Below are 22,665 nucleotides of genomic sequence, written 5' to 3' on the forward strand. Positions count from 1 at the left end.
CACAGGGCCCTTTTCTGTCTGTGTCCACTACTGATGCCGCTGTTTCGTTTTATAACCTTTCCTGCCTAGAAAAAAAATATTTCCACGTCGAACATCTATGAAATATCTTATTGACAGGTCACACGGTTTCCTGGAGTCGCCCAACTGGTTTGTACACACTACTGTATCCACCTATGACAATAAGTAATGGTTGACATTCATCGTAAGTGTTGAGTATCATACACGACACTCCATTGTTACCGTCTGACCTCCAAGGACTTCTCTAGCTACAATGAGAATTCATGGGTATCCATAACCACGAAGAATGCATTCACTAATAATCTCTTCTCTAAGAGAAGAATTAGCTGGGTAGAAAGGCACAGTGAGCAATTGTAAGTACACAGCGCTGTATAATATAATGATAGCAATAAGAGAAAACTTTGTTTGTAGTGCTTCTTTAATTTCAGTTTTATATGGGTTAGCCATTTCCTAGCCAAATTTCCCTAAACTGCTGTATTCTGACTTCATAATTATCCAATGGCATTTTCTGTATTTTATGGCAAAAATTAGTGTGAAAACTGTAATATTTTAGCATTTCCAGGCAATACTCTATGTCTCCCAAGTAACTGGCAATATAATGTGACGTTCTCTTACCGGACATTGCTCAGCTGACAAGCCCTTTGAAAATGCTCCCGTAGGTGACCAAAGTCGCGTCCACTGAAGGCTGCATCTTTGAAATACCCCAGCTCCTGGAAAAAGTGATCTGCTGCTTCTCTACAGGCGGGATCCTGTGGATTAGTGGCATCGGCAGGAATATGGGGCACAGTGACCGTAAGACCACCCACGCTCAGCTTCAGCAGCATCTCGGGTCTCAGAGGTTCCAGAGGAGAGGACGACTGTTTACCTGACAAAAAAGTAGATTAAACACATAACAAAAAAAAAAAATAATAATAACGCGTGTAATTCAGAATCTAAACATTTCCGACCTTATTTAAGTAGGATCTTAAAAAATAAAAATCAGAAGATGAAGCAGCAGAACTTTAGTTTCTTCATTTTTGGTGGCAAAAAGGTGCAGCCATATTGGTCGTCACCTTCAAAATAATCACAATTAGTTGTCATTTTGTCTGCATGATCAATGACAGATCTCTGCAACTAAAAGTGACAACCAATATGGCAGCAATTTCTGTTGTCATTTTTTTCTTTCCTAAAATGTCACAATTGAACTGAAAAGAAGAATAAAATCTCTATAAGTAATTAAAACCTTTGTCCGATGCTATAACTTCTGATTAACTGATATATGGCTATTTTGAGGTTTTACAAGTCCTCCTATAATGCATATTTATATGTCCTAATGTCTACTGGTCGCAAACCATTTTCATCCCACAAGACGTATCCTGATTAGGATGGTTGTGTATATCTCCCCATACATAATGCCTACAAACAATTACACAACAACATAAGGAGAAAAACAGTCATTTTATTAAATACAATTTTAAACATAAAAGTAAAAAAAAAGAGGAAAAAATCCTACAGGAGAAATGTCAAGCAGGGGGTACAAATATATCAAGGTTATATACAGGGTAATCCCATCAACCGTATATAATAAATATATATTAATGAATTACCTAACAAAGGACTACATACTAATGACAATATTAAAGCTCGGTACAGAATCAATCCCAACTATACGATAACAAAACCAAAGAAAAGATATATACAGTGACAGTACACATGATAAAAGAAAAAAGATCAATGAGGCACCAAAAATGTATAAAACGTTTCTTTTTTTTTGGTGTGTAAATAACCGAGAAGATAATAAATTACCCAATATAGTAAATAAAGTGACAGTGCACATAATACAGACCAAGATGAACTGAACTCCAAGACACAAAAGGAAAAGAGGGATTTTTGGTACTCACCGTAAAATACCTTTCTTGGGGACACAGGACCATGGGTGTATGCTGTTGTCACTAGGAGGTTGACACTAGGCAAAAAAGAAAATAGCTGCTCCTCCTCCGCAGTATGCACCCGCCTACAGGCACCAAGCTCACCAGTTAGTGGCTAAAGGAGTAGGAGAAACATAAAATAACCAACTATGCAATGCCCAACGGGGCACAGACGTGAAAAGTAAATGAGATGCCCAACAGGGCCAATTGGACATATGCCCAAAATCAGGGAGGGTGCTGTGGCCCCCAATGAAGGCTCCAAGAAAGAGATTTTACGGTGAGTATCAAAAATCTCTCTTTCTTTATCGCTTCATTGGGGGACACAGGACAATGGGACGTCCTAAAGCAGTCCCTTGGGTGGGAGAACACAAGATAGTCACAGACTAGGTCAGACTGCGGGCAACCGCAGCCTGCAGGACCTTCCGTCCAAGACTGGCATCAGTCGAAGAATAAGTGTGGACCTTGTAAAACCTTGAGAAGGTGTGGCGTGAAGACCACGTTGCGGCCTTACAGATTTGAGAAGCCGAAGCCTGATGGCGAACTGCCCAAGAGGCCCCCACCGCCCGGGTGGAGTGAGTTCTTACTCCCGGAGGGGGAGGTTTGTCTGAGATGTGATATGCCTCCAAAATGGTTGAATGTATCCAAAGGGCGATGTTTGACTTGGAAGCAGGAAGACCCTTGTCTGAGGGGATGACAAACAGGGCATCTGAACGCCTGAGGGAGGCCGTTCTAGAAAGGTACACACGTAGAGCTCTGACCAGATCCAGATTATGCAGGGATTTCTCCTGTGGATGCACTGGAGAAGGGCAGAAAGAAGGCAAAACAATGTCCTCATTGATGTGGAGAGAGGAGACTACTTTCGGCAAGAAGGAAGGCTCCGGTCTGAGCACTACCTTGTCTTGATGGAAGACCAGAAAGGGCGACCGACATGAGAGGGCTGCATGCTCTGCAACCCTCCTAATTGAGGTAACAGCCACCAGAAAAGCCACCTTCCAGGAGAGAAGAGAGGCTGAGATGTCCTGAATGGGTTCAAACGGGGGCTGTTGGAGAACGCTTAGGACCATATTGAGGTCCCGTGGGTCCACAGGTGGGTGATAAGGCAGCGCTAGGTGAGCCACCCCTTGTAGGAACGTCTTGACCTGCGGAGAACCAGCCAAGTTATGTTGGAATAGAATGAACAAGGCCGAAACTTGGCCTTTGAGAGTGCTTAGAGAGTCCCGCCTCCAGGCCGGACTGAAGAAAGGCCAAAATGACCGGTAACGAAAAGGACATGGGAGCTAGCTGATCTTGCTCGCAGTGATGAAAAAAGGCTCTCCAGGTTCTGTGGTATATGCGCGAGGTAGCGGGCTTTATAGAGTTAATTAGGGTTTGAATGACGTTGTCAGCAAAACCCGCCTTCTTCAACACTGCGGCCTCAATGGCCATACCATTAAATTCAGAGAACGAGAACTCTGATGAAGAATAGGTCCTTAAGAGAGGAGATCCGGACGGTCTAGTAGTCTCCAGGGAGAGTCGACGAGCAGGTTTACTAGATCTGCGTACCAGACGCATCTGGGCCAATCCGGGGCTTCTAGAATTACCGGTACTCCTTCCGTCTTGATCTTTTTGACGACGCGAGGGATCAAAGGAAGAGGGGGAAAGAAATAGGGCAGCTGGAACTGAGACCATGGTATGACTAGCGCGTTTTGAGCGATCGCTAGCGGATCGCGAGACCGAGCTACAAAGGATGGGACCTTGTGGTTTAACCGAGACGCCATGAGGTCGACATCCGACGTGCCCCAACGTAAACAAATCTGATGGAACACCTAGGGATGGAGAGACCATTCTCCTGAGGCAATGCCCTGCTGACTGAGAAAGTCGGCCGCCCAATTGTCGACCCCCGGAATGTGGACTGCTGAGATTGCCGGAACTGTCCTCTCGGCCCAAACTAGCACTCTTGCCACCTCTTTCAAGACGGACTTGCGGCGTGTTCCTCCCTGATGATTTATGTATGCCACGGCCATGGCATTGTCCGCGGACTGGGAACCCTGCTAGAATCTCCTGCCAGTGACGCAACGCCAGGTAAAATGCCCTTATCTCCAAGATGTTGATCGGTAGGGAGATTTTGTGGGGACTCCACCGGCCCTGCACCGTGTGGTGAAGGAAGACTGCGCCCCCAACCGATGAGGCTGGCATCGGTCGTGACCACCTGCCAGCGAAGCGGTAGGAATGACCTCCCGGGTCTGAAGGAAGAGGGGCGGGTCCACCAGGTTAGAGACCTTCTCACTTGAAGAGGTAACCTGATGCGTCGATCTAGAGAAGACAGGTTCTTGTCCCAAGCCGACAGAAGGGCCAGTTGAAGAGGCCGGGTATGGAACTGGGCAAACGGCACTGTTTCCATAGCTGCCACCATTTTTCCCAGGACACTCATGCCTACGCGAAGGGAGTGTGGACTGGGGTCGGAGAGAAGGTGGATCCCTCGACGGAGAGAGTTTATCCTTTCCCTCGGAAGAAGGACCCGGGCACGGGTCGTGTCGAACAGCATCCCTAGAAAGGTTACCCGTTGAGATTGGACCAGGGAGGATTTGTCTGTGTTGATCAGCCAGCCTAACCGAGAGAGTGTGCTCAAGGTGATCTGAAGGCTGTGGAGACAGTCCCTGAACGTGGGGTCTTTGATTAACAGGTCGTCGAGGTAGGGGATAATTACAATCCCCCTGGCTCGTAGAATGGCCATGACCGTCGCCATTACCTTCGTGAAAACCCTCGGGGCGGAGGTGAGGCCGAAGAGGAGGGAAGTGAACTGGTAATGTGCGTTCTGGAAGGAAAAGCAAAGGAACTTCTGATGTGATGCGCAGATTGGGATGTGAAGATACACGTCCTGAATGTCCACTAAACATAGATATTCCTCGGCTTCCATCGAGGCGATTACCGACCAGAGGGACTCCATTCTGAAGTGCCAGGTGCGTACTTGTCGGTTTAGCTGTTTGAGGTCCAGGATCAGACGTAGTGAGCCGTCCTTTTTTGCAACAACGAAAAGACTGGAGTAAAAACCGAAAAACCTTTCCTGAAAGGGGACGGGAACTATGACTCCTGAGCGCAGGAGGGAGGCAATGGCCTGAAGGAAGCCGGGAAGCAGAGATGGTTATGGGGGGCGGGACCTGAGAAATTGTGTTCCTGGCCTGGTGTGTAATTCGATTTTGTAGCCGGAGGTCACAATCTCCTTGACCCAGGCGTCTTCTATTGCCGAGACCCAAGTGTCTCGGAACAGAAGTAGACGGCCGCCCATCCTGGGAGAAGTCCCAGGTGGGAGTGACCAGTCATGCTTAGGAAAATCTGTTTGATCGTGATCGGGATCCAGAGGACTTGGAGGAGCGACCCTTTGCGCGCCAATTGGGAGTGGGCCTAAAGGAAGGCTTACGTCTCTCGCTGTGCTGGGGTTTGGTCCTGTTGAGAGGAGGGGCCCGGTTGAGCGAACTGACGAAAGGACCGGAAATGAAGGGAACGTCTTCTAGGAAAGGGGCGTTTAAATCTGGGCTGGGGAAGGGAGGTGCTCTTACCCCCAGTGGCATCAGAAATGATTTGGTATAACTTAGACCCAAACAGCCTGGAGCCTCGAAAAAGAAGACTTGTTAGAGACTTTTTGGAAGCCGAGTCGGCGCTCCAAGCCTTCAGCCAAAGAATTTTACGTAAGGCAATAAGATTGCTAGAGACACGGGCTGAGCAGGCAGCGGCGTCGAGGGACACCGTGAGCAGATATTTCCCTGCGTGGGCGATCTAATCCGCTAGATCAGCCAGATCGTCTGGGGAAGCCCCGGTTAAGAAGCCCTGCCTAAGCAGTTTGGCCCATGCGGACACTGCTTTTGATACCCAAGTTGAGGCAAAGGAAGGACAAAGGGAGGCGCCAGCGGCCTCAAAGGCTGACTTAGCCAAGGCCTCAACCTATCTATCCGTAGAGTCCTTAAGGGAGGAAGCGTCTGGAAGTAACAGCACCGTTTTGGCTGAGAGACAAGACAGGAGAATCCACTGATGGGGACTTTGTCTATTTGCTGACAAGGTCATGGTTAAACGGGTATAGCATGTTTAACTGTTTCTTTCCTGTGAAGCGCTTTTCTGGATGTTCCCACTGTTTCTGAAAGACACAGTCAAATTCTGAATGGTTAGAAAAAGTGTGTGATGGGCGCTTAATTCTCTTGAAGGAAATGGAGTGGTCCTGAGAAGGGCTCTCGTCCTCTTTAACATGCAGAGTCTGACTGACGGCCGATATAAGGCTGTCAATCATGTCCTGGATCTTGGAATATTGATCCGTGTCGGAACCAGAGACTGAATCTGATGCAGAGTTAGATCCCAGGGTGACCTCCGGGGAAGAGATGTGAGACGCAGGGAGCATCTTGGAGTCTGGATAGCTGGAGGATGAGCTTGTGTGAGTCCGTTTCTGAGAACATGCTCTCAGTCTGCCCTTGGGAGGAGGGGGCAGGGGTGCCTGCGAACCGTCCGTGGGAACGTTCGGAGCACTGGTAGCCGTGGATAACAAAGGCAAGTGTTCTAGGACCTGCACCAGAGATTGAGATACCTTGGTGAGGTCAGAGACAGCCTGGGACATAGCAACAGCCCACCCCGGAGGAGAGAGAATTCATTCGTCCTGTGTGGCAGGGTGATCTTGGGGTGCCAGCATGGCGGGAGGTTTGCAGGTCGAGCAGAAAGCTGTTGTGAGACCCGCGGGACACTTAGTACCGCAAAGAGCACAGGCGTAGTATGTGACAATGTGAGAAGGACGGACAGAGAGCTCCCTGGGTTTGGGCATATGTGCCTGACCAGGGATACTGCAGAGGAGGGAGCCTGTGGGTCGGTGCCAGGGCAGAGCCAACCCGATCCTGAAGTAACCACGGTCCCGTGTCCCCCGTTGGAACTCCGGAGGTGAGGCTGGAGCGGGCCGCTGTTGCCAGGCAGAGTGGTGCCACCGGAATCAGGAGCAGAGCTGCGGTGATGAAGCAGCCAGGCAGAGTGATGGCGTCAGTGTAGAGGGGCGGGGCAGGAACAGATCGCGCTGCCCTGATGACGAGGGGCGCCGAGGCTCTGATAGGCGGAAGGAAAGGGGGTGGGCTTAACGGGCCCGGCCGCTGATAGGTCTGCGGGAGGGCTAGTGAGCGTGGCGGAAGCATCACAATGTTCCACGGCCCTGATTGGTCGAATTGCCGGAGAGGGCGTGTACCCACCGGTAAGAGGAACGGCCCACCAGAGACGCCCCCGAAGGAGAAAGCGCGGGCAGTTTTGTCGAGCATAATGTGGAAGAAGGAGGTGGGAATGAGAGACGCTGAAGATGCGAGGGAGGGTGTGGCCCGGGAAGCCCTGCTGAAGTAAAAGCTATGTTTGATGAGAGGGAGGGGGAGAGATGGGGGCATGGCAGGCAGCGCTGGGGGCCTGGGACCTGCGGTTGTGAGACAGCAGGAGATGTACCTTTCTGTCCTTTTTAGGGTCCCAATACTTCTTCTTTTTCTCCCCTTCTGAGGATGGTCCCAGGAGGTCCTCCGTGGATAGGGGGGGGTGATCCTGGCTCTTCCTCCTTCCCGCACTGACCTGCTGGACAGTGCAGGAGACAGTGTCGACCCCAGAATCTGGGGGAAGGTCACCTCAGGGACCACCGTCTCCCTCCCAGGCCGCTCCGAGGAGAAGGCTGGGGTGGGGAATAGGCAAGGACTGGCCACCGAGAATCACCCTGAGGTGACAGGGGATAGCTCCTGAGGGCAGCACTGCTCTCTTGGTCACTTGTGAAATGGGTTAACAGGGGACGCAGTGTTACCTGTTAACCCTGAAGAGCTGTATCTGAAAAATAAAGAACAAGGATTAATAAAACACAACAGGGTTGGATCAGTAGGATCCAGGTCTACCTCCTACAGACACCAAGCTTAAACTGGTGAGCTTGGTGCCTGTAGGCGGGTGCATACTGTGGAAGAGGAGCTATTTTCTTTTTTGCTTAGTGTCAACCTCCTAGTGACAACAGCATACACCCATGGTCCTGTGTCCCCCAATGAAGCGATAAAGAAATGTCTGTGGGTAAAATAATTTATAAAAGGAATAGACCACCCAGTAAAGTAAGTAAAGTGATAGTGCACAACATGTAAGAATTGCGCCTACTGCGAGCTTTGACATCAAAGCCTTAAGTAGGCGAAACGCGCGTTGGGAAGTCTCCATTTGGGGTACAACTTACTTGGCGGTATGAATTCCTTTATCCCATATTATTTATGACCATCATCCTTGGGTTCTCAAGCCTTTCATCTGCACTAGTTCACTTTATGGCTTGTCCTCTCTTTGATTTAGACTACAGTTGTTATTTTAGTATTTATTCGGGCACTGTCACTTTATTAGGTGGATGATTTGGCTGCTAGACATATTGTAGAGGAATATTCTTACCTGTTGTGCCCTGTCACTTTACTTACCTTACTGGGTGGTCTATTCCTTTTATAAATTATTTTACCAACAGACATTTTCCTTTTGTGTCTTGGAGTTCGGTTGATCTTGGTCTGTATTATGTGCACTGTCACTTTATTTACTATATTGGGTAATTTATTATCTTCTCGGTTATTTACACACCAACAAAAAGAAACGTTTTATACATTTTTGGTGCCTCATTGATCTTTTTTCTTTTATCATGTGTACTGTCACTGTATATATCTTTTCTTTGGTTTTGTTATCGTATAGTTGGGATTGATTCTGTACCGAGCTTTAATATTGTCATCGGTATGTAGTCCTTTCTTAGGTAATTCATTAATATATATTTATTATATACGGTTGATGGGATTACCTTGAATATAATCTTGATATATCTGTACCCCCTGCTTGACATTTCTCCTGTAGGATTTTTTCCTCTTTTTACTTGTATGTTTTAATTGTATTTAATAAAATGACTACTTTGCTCCTTATGTTGTTGTGTAATTGTTTGTAGGTATTCGTGATTTCTTGGTTACACAGCAAACCGTTGACTGCTAGATTTAGTGTCTACCTCTCCATACACAACAAATAATAACACGTGCTTTACTTTTTTAACGCTCTGTAAATGGCCTCCATTGTATGGCATCACATGGGGGGGAAGAGCAAAGATTAAACAGGCTTCGGCTGGGGCTACACGGTGACTCTCGTCCCATTGAAACATGGCATCAAATAATTATTATGGTGTCGCATTGCAACCTGCGATCTACCATGACTGCAATACTGAGTCACAAATGTTTCCCAATGTGTTGGACTTACTGTCGCTGATCGCAAGTCGCATGCGACTGCGACTTGTCAGCAACTTGACATTTGTCTCTTGTAGAGTAAAATTGCAGCTCTAAAATAATTGCACAAAAGTTTTTCATTGTGCAACTTGTCTGAGAATTGCTATCATAGGACACGTCGCTGTGAAACCCTTATGATCCATCCCCCCACGTTCTCATTTAGCTTAGTAATTTTCCCAACCCAAAACCGAAGCCCTAACAAGTACGATAAAGTCACAACCACAGATTGTGTATTTGACTGTCCAGTTTCACCTTATTACATTCCAGATATAAACAAACCTTCTCAGTTTCTAGTGATTCACTAACATGAAACAATGGATTACTGTGCCACAGTGACACTTAGTGGACAAATTATGGTATGGCACTTGCTCAGTGAACTCTTTATTATTCAAAATTTGGAGTTTTCTGCTTGTTTCCAAGGCTACTGACCACTGCTGCAGTCTATCAATGGTGGCCGGTCTCCTAGTCAATGAGCATAGTGCTTACAAAAGTTCTTTTTATATAGCATACATGTCAAACTCTGGCCCGTGGGCCAAATCTGGCCCCCAGGGTGGTTGTATTTGGTCCGTGTCACCAGAACCACCACCCCTATGTGGGCCCATTATTCTGTATGGGGGACTATGTGGGGCCCATTATTCTGTATGGAGGACTATGTGGGGCCCATTATTCTGTATGGAGGACTATGTGGGGCCCATTATTCTGTATGGAGGACTATGTGGGGCCCATTATTCTGTATGGAGGACTATGTGGGGCCCATTATACTGTATGGGGGACTATGTGGGGCCCATTATTCTGTATGGAGGACTATGTAGGGCCCATTATACTGTATGGGGGACTATGTGGGGCCCATTATTCTGTATGGAGGACTATGTAGGGCCCATTATACTGTATGGGGGACTATGTGGGGCCCATTATTCTGTATGGAGGACTATGCGGGGCTCATTATTCTGTGTGGAGGACTATGCGGGGCCCATTATTCTGTATGGAGGACTATGCGGGGCCCATTATTCTGTATGGAGGACTATGTGGGGCCCATTATTCTGTATGGAGGACTATGTGGGGCCCATTATTCTGTATGGAGGACTATGTGGGGCCCATTATTCTGTATGGAGGACTATGTGGGGCCCATTATTCTGTATGGAGGACTCTGTGGGGCCAATTATTATTTATGGAGGACTCTGTGGGGCCAATTATTATTTATGGAGGACTCTGTGGGGCCAATTATTATTTACGGAGGACTGTGTGCAGCCCATTATACTATATACTGGTTGGCCAACAGCTTTGTCCAAGTTTTTCATTTTGGCCCTCTGTGTGAGTTTGACATCCCTGCTATAGAGCTGGTAAGTATTTCTCTGCAGATGGATTGATCGATCCGGCCAGCTTCAGTGACCCTGCGTTCCTCCGTTTCTGAGAAGCACAGCTGATTCTGCGTGCAGCATCAGACAGCTCACAGTTCAGGTTAGAAGCCAATACTGCTGGTTCAAACAATCAACAAATCAAGAGTGCAACCTCCCCATCATGAAAAGCAGAAAACCAAGAGGCAGCCTAGTGACGCGCTCCTGGAAATAGAGGATACAACAACCCCTTTAAAGTGCATGGTGGCAGTCTTAAGCAATGAAGCTGAAAGGAGCCTGTTCTCCAAAGGCTCCATCTGGCTTCTCCCTGCCTTGATTGACAAGTGTCTGTCTAATTTGCACACAGGGAAAGACTCATCCATCAAGCCAATCAAGGCAGGGAGAAGTCTGACAGAGCTGACAGCAGACTTCTCTCCCCTGCCTGGCTGGTTAATCTCTGAGCCAACTTATATTCCATGTTGCCCATTTTTGAGAAGACTTAAACAGCTGCTTTCAGAAACATAAGATTAAATTCTGGACAGCCAGACTTTACTTGAAGGGAGCCCGTCACATTGCACATTCAGTCGCTCTGTGGACAGTATGGTATAGAGAAAGAAAAGCTGAGCAGAATTATATATAAAGCTGGAAAAAAAATCAGTATAACTTGTATTTTATTCATTGAAATCCCAGTTTTTTATATACATATGAGTCCAGTGGGCGGTCTTACTCAGTGATTGTCAGCTACCTCTGCATGAACAGTCTTGCTGTCAATCACTGAATAGGACTCCTATGCTTACAAACAGCTGGGAATTCAATGAATAATCAATCTGATCGGCTCTATAACTTTCTGCCTGCAGACCAGATTTTCAACTTGACAGGTTCCCTGTAAAAAGGATCTATCATCTTCTGGGAAACCTCATAACATAAAAGAAAGCAAGAGTATAAACCTTTCTCAGAGATATATAATTAGGAAAATTAAAACATTTCCTCACTAATGTAGTGTTAAAACCTCTGGCCTTCCTGAGAAGGAGACTGAAGTCGTCTAAGGCTCAAGTCAGGACTCTCTGCTGTCTCACTATTTGACGGCTGTGTGAGAGTTCCTGCTTCTCAGCGGGGATATACCAGTGTGTGGAGGGAAATTGGGGGGGGGGCTGCATTATGTAACCACAGGGTCTCTTTCCCTCATCCTGAATATTATGGAGCAGCAGGAAGAGGCGAATAGAAGCAGTAGTACAGGTAAAGCTTACGGCCTTCTTTCTGTGGTTTAGCTGCTGCTGTCTCCATACAGTTTGTAGCAAGAGACTCGGGTAAACCTTTACAAGCCGCTGTGTCCTCCTTTTAGCAGATGAACCCTTTGGAAACAGTTATGTTCTCCTCCTACTGATTAACACTTTAGAAACAGCTAGGTGGTTTAAAGAATACACAAGGGTATCTTATTACACATCTGATGGCTAATAAGAGAACAGTAAATGTACATTCATAGAGGTATTCCGGATAGGAGGCTCAGATGTCACTGTTGCTGGTCAAAACCATAAAACATAACAATTTGGATGCTAAAAACAAAGCAGCTCTCACCTTGTATCTTGTTGAGGTTTTGCAATGGAGGGATAGTGGCAGTAAATGGTGAATTTCCGTACCGTCTAGGGCTGCTGAGCATTAACTACATGATAAAAACCAAAATAATTAATACCCATTGTAAATTAAAATCCCAATTATCTACAGGAAAATCAATTACTATTTAACGTTTACAAAATATATTATGATAAATGCACAAATAACTAAATAGAAAGGTTTTGTCACCGACTACCCCTGATTCCATGGACATTGTTCATTGCTCTCTAGTCAGGGCCACTAATTATGGGGAAATCTAGACTAAATTCAATGTATTTTATTTTTTCAAAAACATGGCAGAGAGATGAAGCAAATGTTCAGCCTGTATATTTTGAGTCACCAAATCTTGATCATAATACTTTTTTTTGTAAACAGTGGGGGTGCATTGAAAACAGTAAGATCAGGTTTGCTCAGCTGTTCTAACCCCCGTGGACCAAGCGCAGGCCGCTCTTGTGGTGTGCACAGGGACCAGAAGAGACAATGCCTCGATCTCCTTTAAGGTGCGCCATTCCAGTCACCTGACGGCTACAGCCAATCATAGGAGGTCAATTGACCGGAGAATGGGATGTCATTGCTACCTGTCAAGACGCAGACCACTGGAGCGGCTTGTACTGGATTCATGGGGGTTAGCGCAGAGCATGAGTACATCTGATTTTATTGTTATCAATACATTCCAGTCATTTACACATTTCACGTTTATTTTACGAGTAATGGAATGTGCCCAATAAGTCTTTTTTTGCTGAGTTTTTGGAGCAGAAACTTCAACTTTTTGAGGCGTATTTGGAAAGTTTATGCTCAGTTTCAGCTCCAAAAACTCATAAAAAATTAGTAGTGCCCATACACTAAGGCTATGTGCACACAGTCTTTTTGCCAAGTTGTTGGATCAGAAACTCAAAGTTTTGAATGGAGGTTTAAGAGTTTCCGCTCAATTTATGCTCCAAAAACTGTGTGAACATAGCCTTAAACAACCCCTTGTATTACATAGGATACTTTGCACAGCATACTTCATTATTCTATTGGTTGAGCAACCTAATTTTCATTAAAAAAAAAATGAATGCTAATCGGACATTTAATTTATTGTTTTTTTTTCCCAACTAAAGTAGAAAATGCTAACTTTTGCCGTAATAAAGAATAGACACCGTGTGAATATTTGAGTATATATTGCCTTTTTTTCTTAAAAAAAAAAAAAAAAATTGTAGTATTTTCAAATGAAGCAAGGATCCCGGACATGAGACCTGCCTGTATTAACCACAACCTATTTAAAGGGAACCCCAAACGCTATTAACCTGCAAGGATAGGGTTAATCTGCAGGTTAATAGTGTTACAATGCTGTCCAGAGGCGCACTGAAAGGGCAGCTCCTGGATAAAAATTAACTTTGTTCCTCCCAGGAGCTGCCGGCTTTCAGTCATTGAGGTGTGTCCGGAATGGTGCTGTAAACACACCCCGCCACTTCGATTAGCAGATGCCCTGCGAAGCAATATGTCAAAGTGCCAGGGAATGAATACAGCCACTGCTTACTGTGTACTAAGCGGTGACTGTAGCCTGAATGACTGAAAGCTGGCGGCTCCCGGGAGGAATAAAGTTCATTTTCTCCCTGTAGCCGCACTTTCAGCAAGGCAGCTCAACAGCATTGTAACGTTATTAACCTGCAGACTAACCCTATATCAGCAGGTTAATAGCGTTTGGGGACATGACCGGTTCCCTTTAACAAGTTTCCAATTATACAAATAAAAACAGTTGAGTAGCCGGGTCCATAACACGTCCATTATTTACTGTACACTTACCCCAGGAGCAAAGCCCGGCCCCTGGAACGGGGCACTGCTGTAATCACTGTAAATTGAAGAATCAAGGTCCACATCCGATAAGTCGTTTGCAGATCGGACAGAAGTGACACTGTTTGTCATGGCCGCCATAGAGAAAAACATATCTGGAAAAAAAAAAGAAGAAATACACATTTCCTTTCCATATATCAGTGTTTTACTTTTATTAACGTAATATCATTCTGAAGGAACAAAACGTTTACAGGAAAACTGGTAAAATCTTCACCTCCGTTCTCTAGATTCTGAAAGGAAATAAGTTCAGGATCTGGAACAAATAAGGATCCAGGTCCCGAATGAAGTTGCTGGTTCAGATCGTGTTCTATGAGCTTCAGGTCCTCCATGTCTAAAGGGCGGCTCTTCAGCAACTTCTCTCTAACACTGTTTGATTCTGGAATAGAAAACCAATGTCAGTATCCTTTTAAAGGCTTTTCTGATACTTAAAGGGGTCTTCCGGTTTGAAGAAACCATGGTCTCTAATGCAGTTTGTCTTAAAAAAACAAGCAAACTGGAATTTGCTCACCATCCCTGGGTCCAGAACTGAGTCTCCACTTCTGCTCCCGGTGTCTATTACTGTCTGCAGCGCTGACGTCTCGTCAACAATGCTGCAGATAATCAGTGAGCTCAGCGGGTCTGCCTGAGTAGACAGCACAAAAAGCCAAGAGCCGTTAAGCTTACTAATTAGCTTGACGCTGCAGACAATAACAGACACCTAAAGCATTGACAGAGACTCCACACTGGACCTGGGAAGGATGAATAAGGCACGGTTTGTTTATTGAAAACAAACCACCTGGGGTACGAATTTTATGAAACTGGACAACCTCTGTAACAATTAAAGTAGCAGTTCTGCAAAGTTTGCAAATAGAATGGCAAATCGTGAGTAATACTGTAGCAGTGTAATTTGTTTCCTCCAACCTCAGTTACATTAATTTACTCCTTCATTACGGGAAGTCATCCTCCGTCTGACTAGTCGAGTACATGTGTAGACAGAAAGAGACTTCCTATGAACTACAGGATGACATCACCTCCTATTAAATCTCTCCTGGCAGCGCTGAGACTTTGCACCTTTATATCAAGTACCACCTTCCCCGGTGGAGAAAAAGTCCTTTCTTCTTTATATATAAGAGCAATGATATAGTAGGCGAGTCCATAGAACCTCACCTAACTTTCACTGCATGTATATATCTAGAAATAAAGTGCAAAATCGACAGTGTATTTCTACAACATGCAGTTTTACAAGAACTGACTGGGAGAAACCCATCACCAGCAAGAGGCAGGTTGACAGTCTGAAGCTTCATCACATAGGATACACAGACTCTGCAGTGTGAGTCTGAGGACAGCAGATCTATGTCACTGATCTATCACTGGTTGTCATAAGACAGGAGACAGTGAAATGTAATGAGACTATCACCTCCTGCAAAGTCAAAGGCATGGTGAGAAATATAGTCTGTGTTAGTAAATCTATCAGAGGGGAACAAAGAAATCAAGGCGGCAAAGAAGCCAGAAATGGATCATCAACTATAACATCTACATTGTTCTTCAATAATAGCCTATGTAGTGCTCTATAGGAAAAAATATTTTTCCTGGAGTGGCGCTTTAACTACGTAATGCAATGATAAGCTGGGGGCCAGTTAATTTACCTGAAATACTTAAAGCATCCAAAAGTTGTTGCAAGTTAGCCATCTGATGTGGATTCAGGAACATGTGAAGAGACCCCATCTTCCCATCAATCTCCATCTACAAAAAGAAAAATGTACCAATATTGGGTAAAGCACATTGAGAGAGGAGAGAGTTTTTATGGGTTGCAATGGCACAGGCAGACGTTGCACTTTCTTGTGCTATTAACCCCTTTACCCCCGAGGGTGGTTTGCACGTTAATGACCAGGCCAATTTTTACAATTCTGACCACTGTCACTTTATGAGGTAATAACTCTGGAACGCTTCAACGGATCCCCCTGATTATGAGATGTTTTTTCGTGACATATTGTACTTCATGATAGTGGTAAAATTTCTTCGATATCACTTGCGTTTATTTGTGAAAAAAAAATGGAAATTTGGCGAAAATGTATAAAATTTAGCAATTTTTCAAAATTTGAATTTTTAGGTCCTTAAATTAGAGAGATATGTCACACAAAATAGTTAATAAATAACATTTCCCACATGTCTACTTTACATCAGCACAATAATAATAATAATAATAATCTTTATTTTTATAAAGCGCTAACATATTCCGCAGCGCTTTACATACATTATCGTCATTTTGGAACCAATTTTTTTTTTTTATTAGGGAGCTATAAGGGTTAAAAGTTGACCAGCGATTTCTCATTTTTCCAACAAAATTTACAAAACCATTTTTTTTAGGGACCACATCACATTTGAAGTCACTTTGAGAGGTCTTTATGACAGAAAATACCCCAAAGTGACACCATTCTAAAAACTGTATCCCTCAAGGTGCTCAAAACCACATTCAAGAAGTTTATTAACCCTTCAGGTGCTTCACAGGAATTTTTGGAACGTGGAAGAAAAAAATTAACATTTAACTTTTTTCACAAAAATGTTACTTTAGCCCCAATTTTTTTATTTTTGCAGGGGTAACAGGAAAAAATGGACCCCAAAATTTGTTGTGCAATTTCCCCTGAGCAAACAGATACCCCATATGTGGGGGAAAACCACTGTTTAGGTACACGGCAGGGTTCGGCAGGGAAGGAGCGCCATTTGACTTTTTGATTGTAAAATTTGCTTGAATAATTAGCGGATGCCATGTTGCGTTTGGAGAGCCCCTGATGTGCCTAAACAGTGGAAACCCCCCACAAGTGACACCATTTTGGAAACTAGACCTCTCAGGGAACTTATCTAGATGTGTGGTGAGCACCTTAAACCCCCAGGTGCTTCACAGAAGTTTAGAACATTGAGCCGTAAAAATAAAATTTTCACATTTTTCCCACAAAAATGTTTTTTCAGCCCCCAATTTTGCATTTTCATAAGGGTAACAGAAGAAATTGCACCATGCAGTTTGTTGTGCAATTTCTCCTGAGTAAGCAGATATCCCATATGTGGGGGAAAACCACTGTTTGGGCACACGGCAGGGTTCGGAAGGGAAGGAGCGCCATTTGTCTTTTTAAATGTAAAATTTGCTTGAATACTTAGCGAATGTGCCCCTGATGTGCCTAAACAGTGGAAAAACCCCACAAGTGACACATGGGACGTCCCAAAGCAGTCCCCTGGGTGGGAGGACAGAAGATAGTCACAGACTAGGTCAGACTGCGGCAACTGCCGCCTGCAGGACCTTCCGTCCAAGACTGGCATCAGCCGAAGAATAAGTGTGGACCTTGTAAAACCTTGAAAAGGTGTGAAGAGAAGACCACGTTGCGGCCTTACAGATTGGAGAGGCTGAAGCCTGATGGCGGACCGCCCAAGAGGCCCCCACCGCCCTGGTGGAGTGAGCCCTTACTCCGGGAGGGGGAGGTTTGCCCGAGATGCGATGTGCCTCCAAGATGGTCGAACGTATCCAACGGGCGATGGTTGACTGCCACGCCTTGTAGAAACGTCCTGACCTGAGGACGGCCAGCTAAGTTACGTTGGAATAGAATGGACAAGGCCGAAACTTGGCCCTTGAGAGTGCTGAGAGAGAGTCCCGCCTCTAGGCCAGACTGAAGAAAAGCCAAAATGACTTAGGAGTCAGCTGATCCTGTTCGCAGTGACGAAAAAAGGCTCTCCAAGTTCTGTGGTATATGCGCGAGGTAGCGGGTTTTCTGGCGTTAATTAGGGTCTGAATGACATTGTCAGTAAAGCCCGCCGTCTTCGACACCGCGGCCTCAACGGCCATACCATTAAATTCAGAGAACGAGAACTCTGATGAAGAATAGGACCCTGAGATAGGAGGTCCGGACGGTCTGGTAGTCTCCAGGGGGAGTCGACAAGCAGATTTACCAGATCTGCGTACCAGACGCGTCTGGGCCAATCTGGGGCTACTAGGAGAACTGGTACTCCTTCTGTCTTGACCTTTTTGATGACTCGAGGGACCAAAGTTAGAGGTGGAAAGAGATAGGGCAGTTGGAACTGTGACCATAATATGACTACCGCGTCCTGGGCAATTGCTAGCGGATCGCGGGACCGAGCTACAAAGGACAGAACCTTGTGGTTTAACCGAGACGCCATGAGGTTGACGTCCGGCGTGCCCCACCGTAAGCAGATTTGGTGAAACACCTCGGGATGGAGAGACCATTCTCCTGAGGCAAGGCCCTGCCGACTGAGGAAGTCGGCCGCCCAATTGTCGACCCCTGGAATGTGGACTGCTGAGATTGCCGGGACCATCTTCTCGGCCCAAAGTAGCACTCTTGACACCTCTTTTAAAACGGGCTTGCTGCGCGTTCCTCCCTGATGATTTATGTATGCCACGGCCGTGGCATTGTCCGATTGTACACGGACTGGGAACCCTGCCAGGATCTTCTGCCAGTGACGCAACGCCAGGTAAATCGCCCTTATCTCCAGAATATTGACAGGAAGGGAGACTTCGTGGGGACTCCACCTGCCCTGGCCCGTGTGTTGTAGAAAAACTGCCCCCCAACCGATGAGACTGGCATCGGTCATGACCACCTGCCAGCGAAGCGGAAGGAATGATCTCCCGGGTCTGAAGGAAGAAGGGCGGGACCACCAGGTTAGCGACCGTCTTACTTGACGAGGTAACTTGATGCGTCGATCTAGAGATGACGGATTCTTGTCCCAAGCTGAGAGAAGGGCTAGTTGAAGAGACCGGGTATGAAACTGGGCAAACGGAACTGCCTCCATGGCTGCTACCATCTTTCCCAGGACACTCATGCATAGGTGAAGGGAGCGGGGACTTGGGGCGGAGAGGATGTGGATTCCTTGTCGTAGAGAGTTTATCTTTTCCCTCGGAAGGAGGACCCGGGCACGGGTCGTGTCGAACTGCATCCCTAGGAAGGTTAAGCGTTGGGATGGGACCAGGGAGGATTTGTTTGTGTTGATCAGCCAGCCTAACCGGGAGAGTGTGTTCAAGGTGATCTGGAGACTGTGGAGACAGTCCCTGAAAGTGGGGCCTTTGATTAACAGGTCGTCGAGGTAGGGGATGATTACAATTCCCCTTGTTCGAAGAATGGCCATAACTGTCGCCATCACCTTCGTGAAAACCCTCGGGGCTGTGGCGAGGCCGAAGGGGAGGGCAGTGAACTGGTAATGCGCGTTGCTGAAGGAAAAGCGAAGGAACTTCTGATGTGACGCGCAGATTGGGATGTGAAGGTATGCATCCTGAATGTCCACTGAACATAGATATTCCCCGGCCTCCATCAAGGCGATTACCGACCTGAGGGACTCCATCCTGAACTGTCGGATGCGTACATGTCGGTTTAGCTGTTTGAGGTCCAGAATCGGATGCAGTGAGCCGTCCTTTTTTGGGACGACGAAGAGATTTGAGTAAAAACCGGAAAACCTTTCCTGAAAGGGAACCGGGACTATGACTCCTGAGCTCAGAAGGGAGGTGATGGCTTGAAGGAAACCGGGAAGCAAAGATGGTTGTGGGGGGCGGGACCTGAGAAAACGTGATCGTGGGCTGGAATCGAACTCGATTTTGTAGCCGGAAGTCACAATTTCTTTGACCCAGGCATCTTCTATTGCCAGGAGCCAAGAATCTGTGAACAGAAGGAGACGGCCGCCCACCCTGGGAGAAGTCCCAGGTGGGAGTGACCAGTCATGCTGAGGAAAACCTGTTGGATCGTGATCCAGAGGACTTGGAGGAGCGACTCTTAGGGCGCCAGTTAGGCGTGGGCCTAAAGAAGGGCTTACGACTGTCCCGCTGTGCTGGAGTACAGTCCTGTTGAGAGGAGGGGTTCGGTTGAGCGAACTGACGAAAGGACCGGAAATGAAGGGGGCGTCTCATAGGAAAAGGGCGTTTGGGTCTGGGCTGGGGGAGAGAGGTGCTCTTACCCCCAGTAGCATCAGAGATGATCTGATCTAGCTTGGATCCAAACAGCCTGGAACCTTGAAAAGGAAGATTAGTTAGAGATCTTTTGGAAGCCGGGTCGGCGTTCCAGGCTTTAAGCCAAAGAATTCTACGTAAGGCAACGAGATTACTGGAAACCCGGGCTGAGCATGCAGCGGAGTCGAGGGACGCCGTAAGTAGATATTTTCCAGCGTGGCCGATTTGATCAGCTAAGTCGGCCAGATCGTCCGGGGAGGCCCCTGCTAGGATGCCCTGTCTGAGCTGTTTGGCCCATGCGGACACCGCTTTTGATACCCAAGTTGAGGCGAAGGAAGGGCAAAGGGAGGTGCCCACGGCCTCAAAGGCTGACTTAGTGAGGGCCTCAACCTGTCTATCCGTGGTATCCTTAAGGGAAGAACCATCCGGAAGAGACAGTACCGTCTTGGCGGAAAGGCGACAGATGGGGACTCCGTCCATTTGCTGACAAGGTCATGGTTAAAGGGGTATAGGACGTTTAACTGTTTCTTTCCTGAAAAGCACTTTTCTGGATGCTCCCACTGCTTTTGAAAAACACTGTCAAATTCTGCATGGTTAGAAAAAGTTTAATCTTTTTAAATTAAACTGAGTAGTCCCGGGAAGGGCTCTCGTCTTCTGTAACATGCAGAGTCTGATTGACCGCCCTTATAAGGCTGTCTATCATGTCCTGGACCTTGGAATACTGGTCTGTGTCGGAACCAGAGTCTGAATCTGAAGCAGAGTTAGATCCCGGGGCGACCTCCGGGGAAGAGGTGTGAGACGCAGGGAGCATCTTTGAGTCTGGAGAGGTGGAGGATGAGCTTGTGTGAGTCCGTTTCGGAGAACGTGCCGTCAGTCTGCCCCTGTGAGGAGGGGGCAGGGGTGCCTGCGAATCGTCTGTGGGGACATTCGGAGCGCTGGTGGCCGTGAATAACATAGGCAAACGTTCTGGCAAGCGTTCTAAGACCTGCACCAGAGATTGAGAAACCTTGGTGAGGTCAGAGACAGACTGTGACAAAGCAACAGCCCACTCCGGAGGGGAGGGGGTTACCACGTCCTGAGCGGCGGGGGGGATCTTGGGGTGCCAGCATGGCGGGAGGTTTGCAGGTCGAGCAGAAAGCTGTTGTGAGACCCGCGGGCCACTTAGTACCGCAAAGAGCACAGGCGTAGTATGTGACAATGTGAGAGGGACGGACTGAGAGCTCCCTGGGTTTGGGCATATGTGCCTGACCAGGGATACTGCAGAGGAGGGCGCTGTGGGCAGGAAAGGGTGGGGGTCGGTGTCAGGACAGAGCCTACCCGATCCTGCAGAGAAGCGGTCCCGTGTCCCCCTGAAAGGCTCCGAAGGTGAGGCTGGAGCGGGTCACAGTAGGTGCCGAGGGAGTAGGGAGCTGCGTGCGGCAGAGTGATGGCGTCGGTGTAGGGGGAGGAGCAGAGGACGCTGCGTTGATGACGGAGCGCGTCGAGGCTCCGATAGGCGGATGGGAAGGGGGAGCGGGCTTGAGAGGCCCCCAGCTGATAGGTCCGCAGAAGGCTCAAGGGCGTGACGGAAGTGTCACTATGGTCCTCGGCCCTGGTTGGTCAAATAGGAGGGGACGTATAGCCGTCGGAGCGGGACCGCCCACCGGACACGCCCCCCCGACGGAAAAAAAGCGGCAGATTTGCCGCGCATAATGAAGAAGAAGGAGGAAGTGGCCCAGGGAAGCGCTGTTAAGCGCCATATTTGGTGAGAGGGGGAAAGGGGAGGAAGGCAGGTAACGCCGGGGGACTGGGACCTACAGCTGAAAGACAGGGAAGTACCTGTCTTAGCGGGTCCGGGAATCGTCCCTTCCTTTCTCCTTCTGAGGATGGTCTCAGGATGCCTTCCTGGATAGGGGGGGATCCTGGCTTTTCCTCCTTCCCGCACTGTCCGGTCCTGGAGGAGACGGTGTCAACCCCAGAAAACTGGGGGAAGGTCACCCGCAGGGACCACTGTCTCCCTTCCAGGCCGCTCCGAGGAGGGGGCTGGGGTGGGGAACAGGCTAGGACTGGCCACCGAAATCACCCTGAGACACCCTAAGGTGACAGGGGATAAGTCCTGCCCAGCGGGTCCGAGAGTGAGCGATGTGGGGGTAGCCACATTGCTCTCTCGGTCACTAGTGGGTTAACAGGGGACGCGGTGTTCCCTGTTAGCCTGAAGAGCTGTATCTGAAAGAGAAAAAACAAGGATTAATAAACACAAGGTTGAATCTGTGAAGATCCAGGTCTACCTCCTACAGACACTAAGCTTAAACAGGTGAGCTTGGTGCCTGTAGGTGGGTGCATACTGCGGAGGAGGAGATATTTTCCTTTTTTTGCCTAGTGTCAACCTCCTAGCGACAGCAGCATACACCCATGGTCCTGCGTCCCCCAATGAAGTGATAGAGAAATACACTGTTTGGGCGCATGGCAGCGTTCAGAAGGGAAGGAGCACTGTGTGACTTTTTGAACGCAAAATTGGCAGGAATTGAGAGCTGACGCCATGTCGCGTTTGGAGAGCCCCTGATGTGCCTAAATAGTGGAAACCCCCCACAAGTGACCCCATTTTGGAAACTACACCCCTCAAGGATTTTATCAAGGAGTATAGTGAACATTTTGAACCCAGAGGTAAGGCACAGAATTTGATAACATTAGGTCATCATCATATTGAATAAGTTGTCATTAGTCTTGAGCGCAAGAGCTCGCTTCTTGAGTTTGCATCAGGTACACGGTTATGCACCAAGTATTGCGGGTGCTCGAGTGACATGCTCGAGTCCCCGCTC

The 22,665-nt window shown here is 47.4% G+C and overlaps 1 protein-coding gene across 1 annotated transcript in view; it reads right to left on the reverse strand.

Moving 5' to 3' along the window:
* The window catches only part of ATG2A (autophagy related 2A), a 97,108-nt gene that overhangs the window by 57,687 nt on the left and 16,756 nt on the right, over nucleotides 1-22,665 (reverse strand). The window contains exons 7-11 of the mRNA XM_073658589.1: nucleotides 15,576-15,672; nucleotides 14,165-14,326; nucleotides 13,903-14,045; nucleotides 12,082-12,166; nucleotides 634-883 (exon numbers count right to left, since the gene is read on the reverse strand). Coding sequence (XP_073514690.1) covers nucleotides 634-883; nucleotides 12,082-12,166; nucleotides 13,903-14,045; nucleotides 14,165-14,326; nucleotides 15,576-15,672 — 737 coding nt within the window. The remainder of the gene's footprint in view (nucleotides 1-633; nucleotides 884-12,081; nucleotides 12,167-13,902; nucleotides 14,046-14,164; nucleotides 14,327-15,575; nucleotides 15,673-22,665) is intronic.

This window comes from Phyllobates terribilis, unplaced genomic scaffold, assembly GCF_046119375.1.
Source record: "Phyllobates terribilis strain yellow unplaced genomic scaffold, ASM4611937v1 Scaffold_13__5_contigs__length_258822181, whole genome shotgun sequence".
NCBI classification, from domain to species: Eukaryota; Metazoa; Chordata; class Amphibia; order Anura; family Dendrobatidae; genus Phyllobates; species Phyllobates terribilis.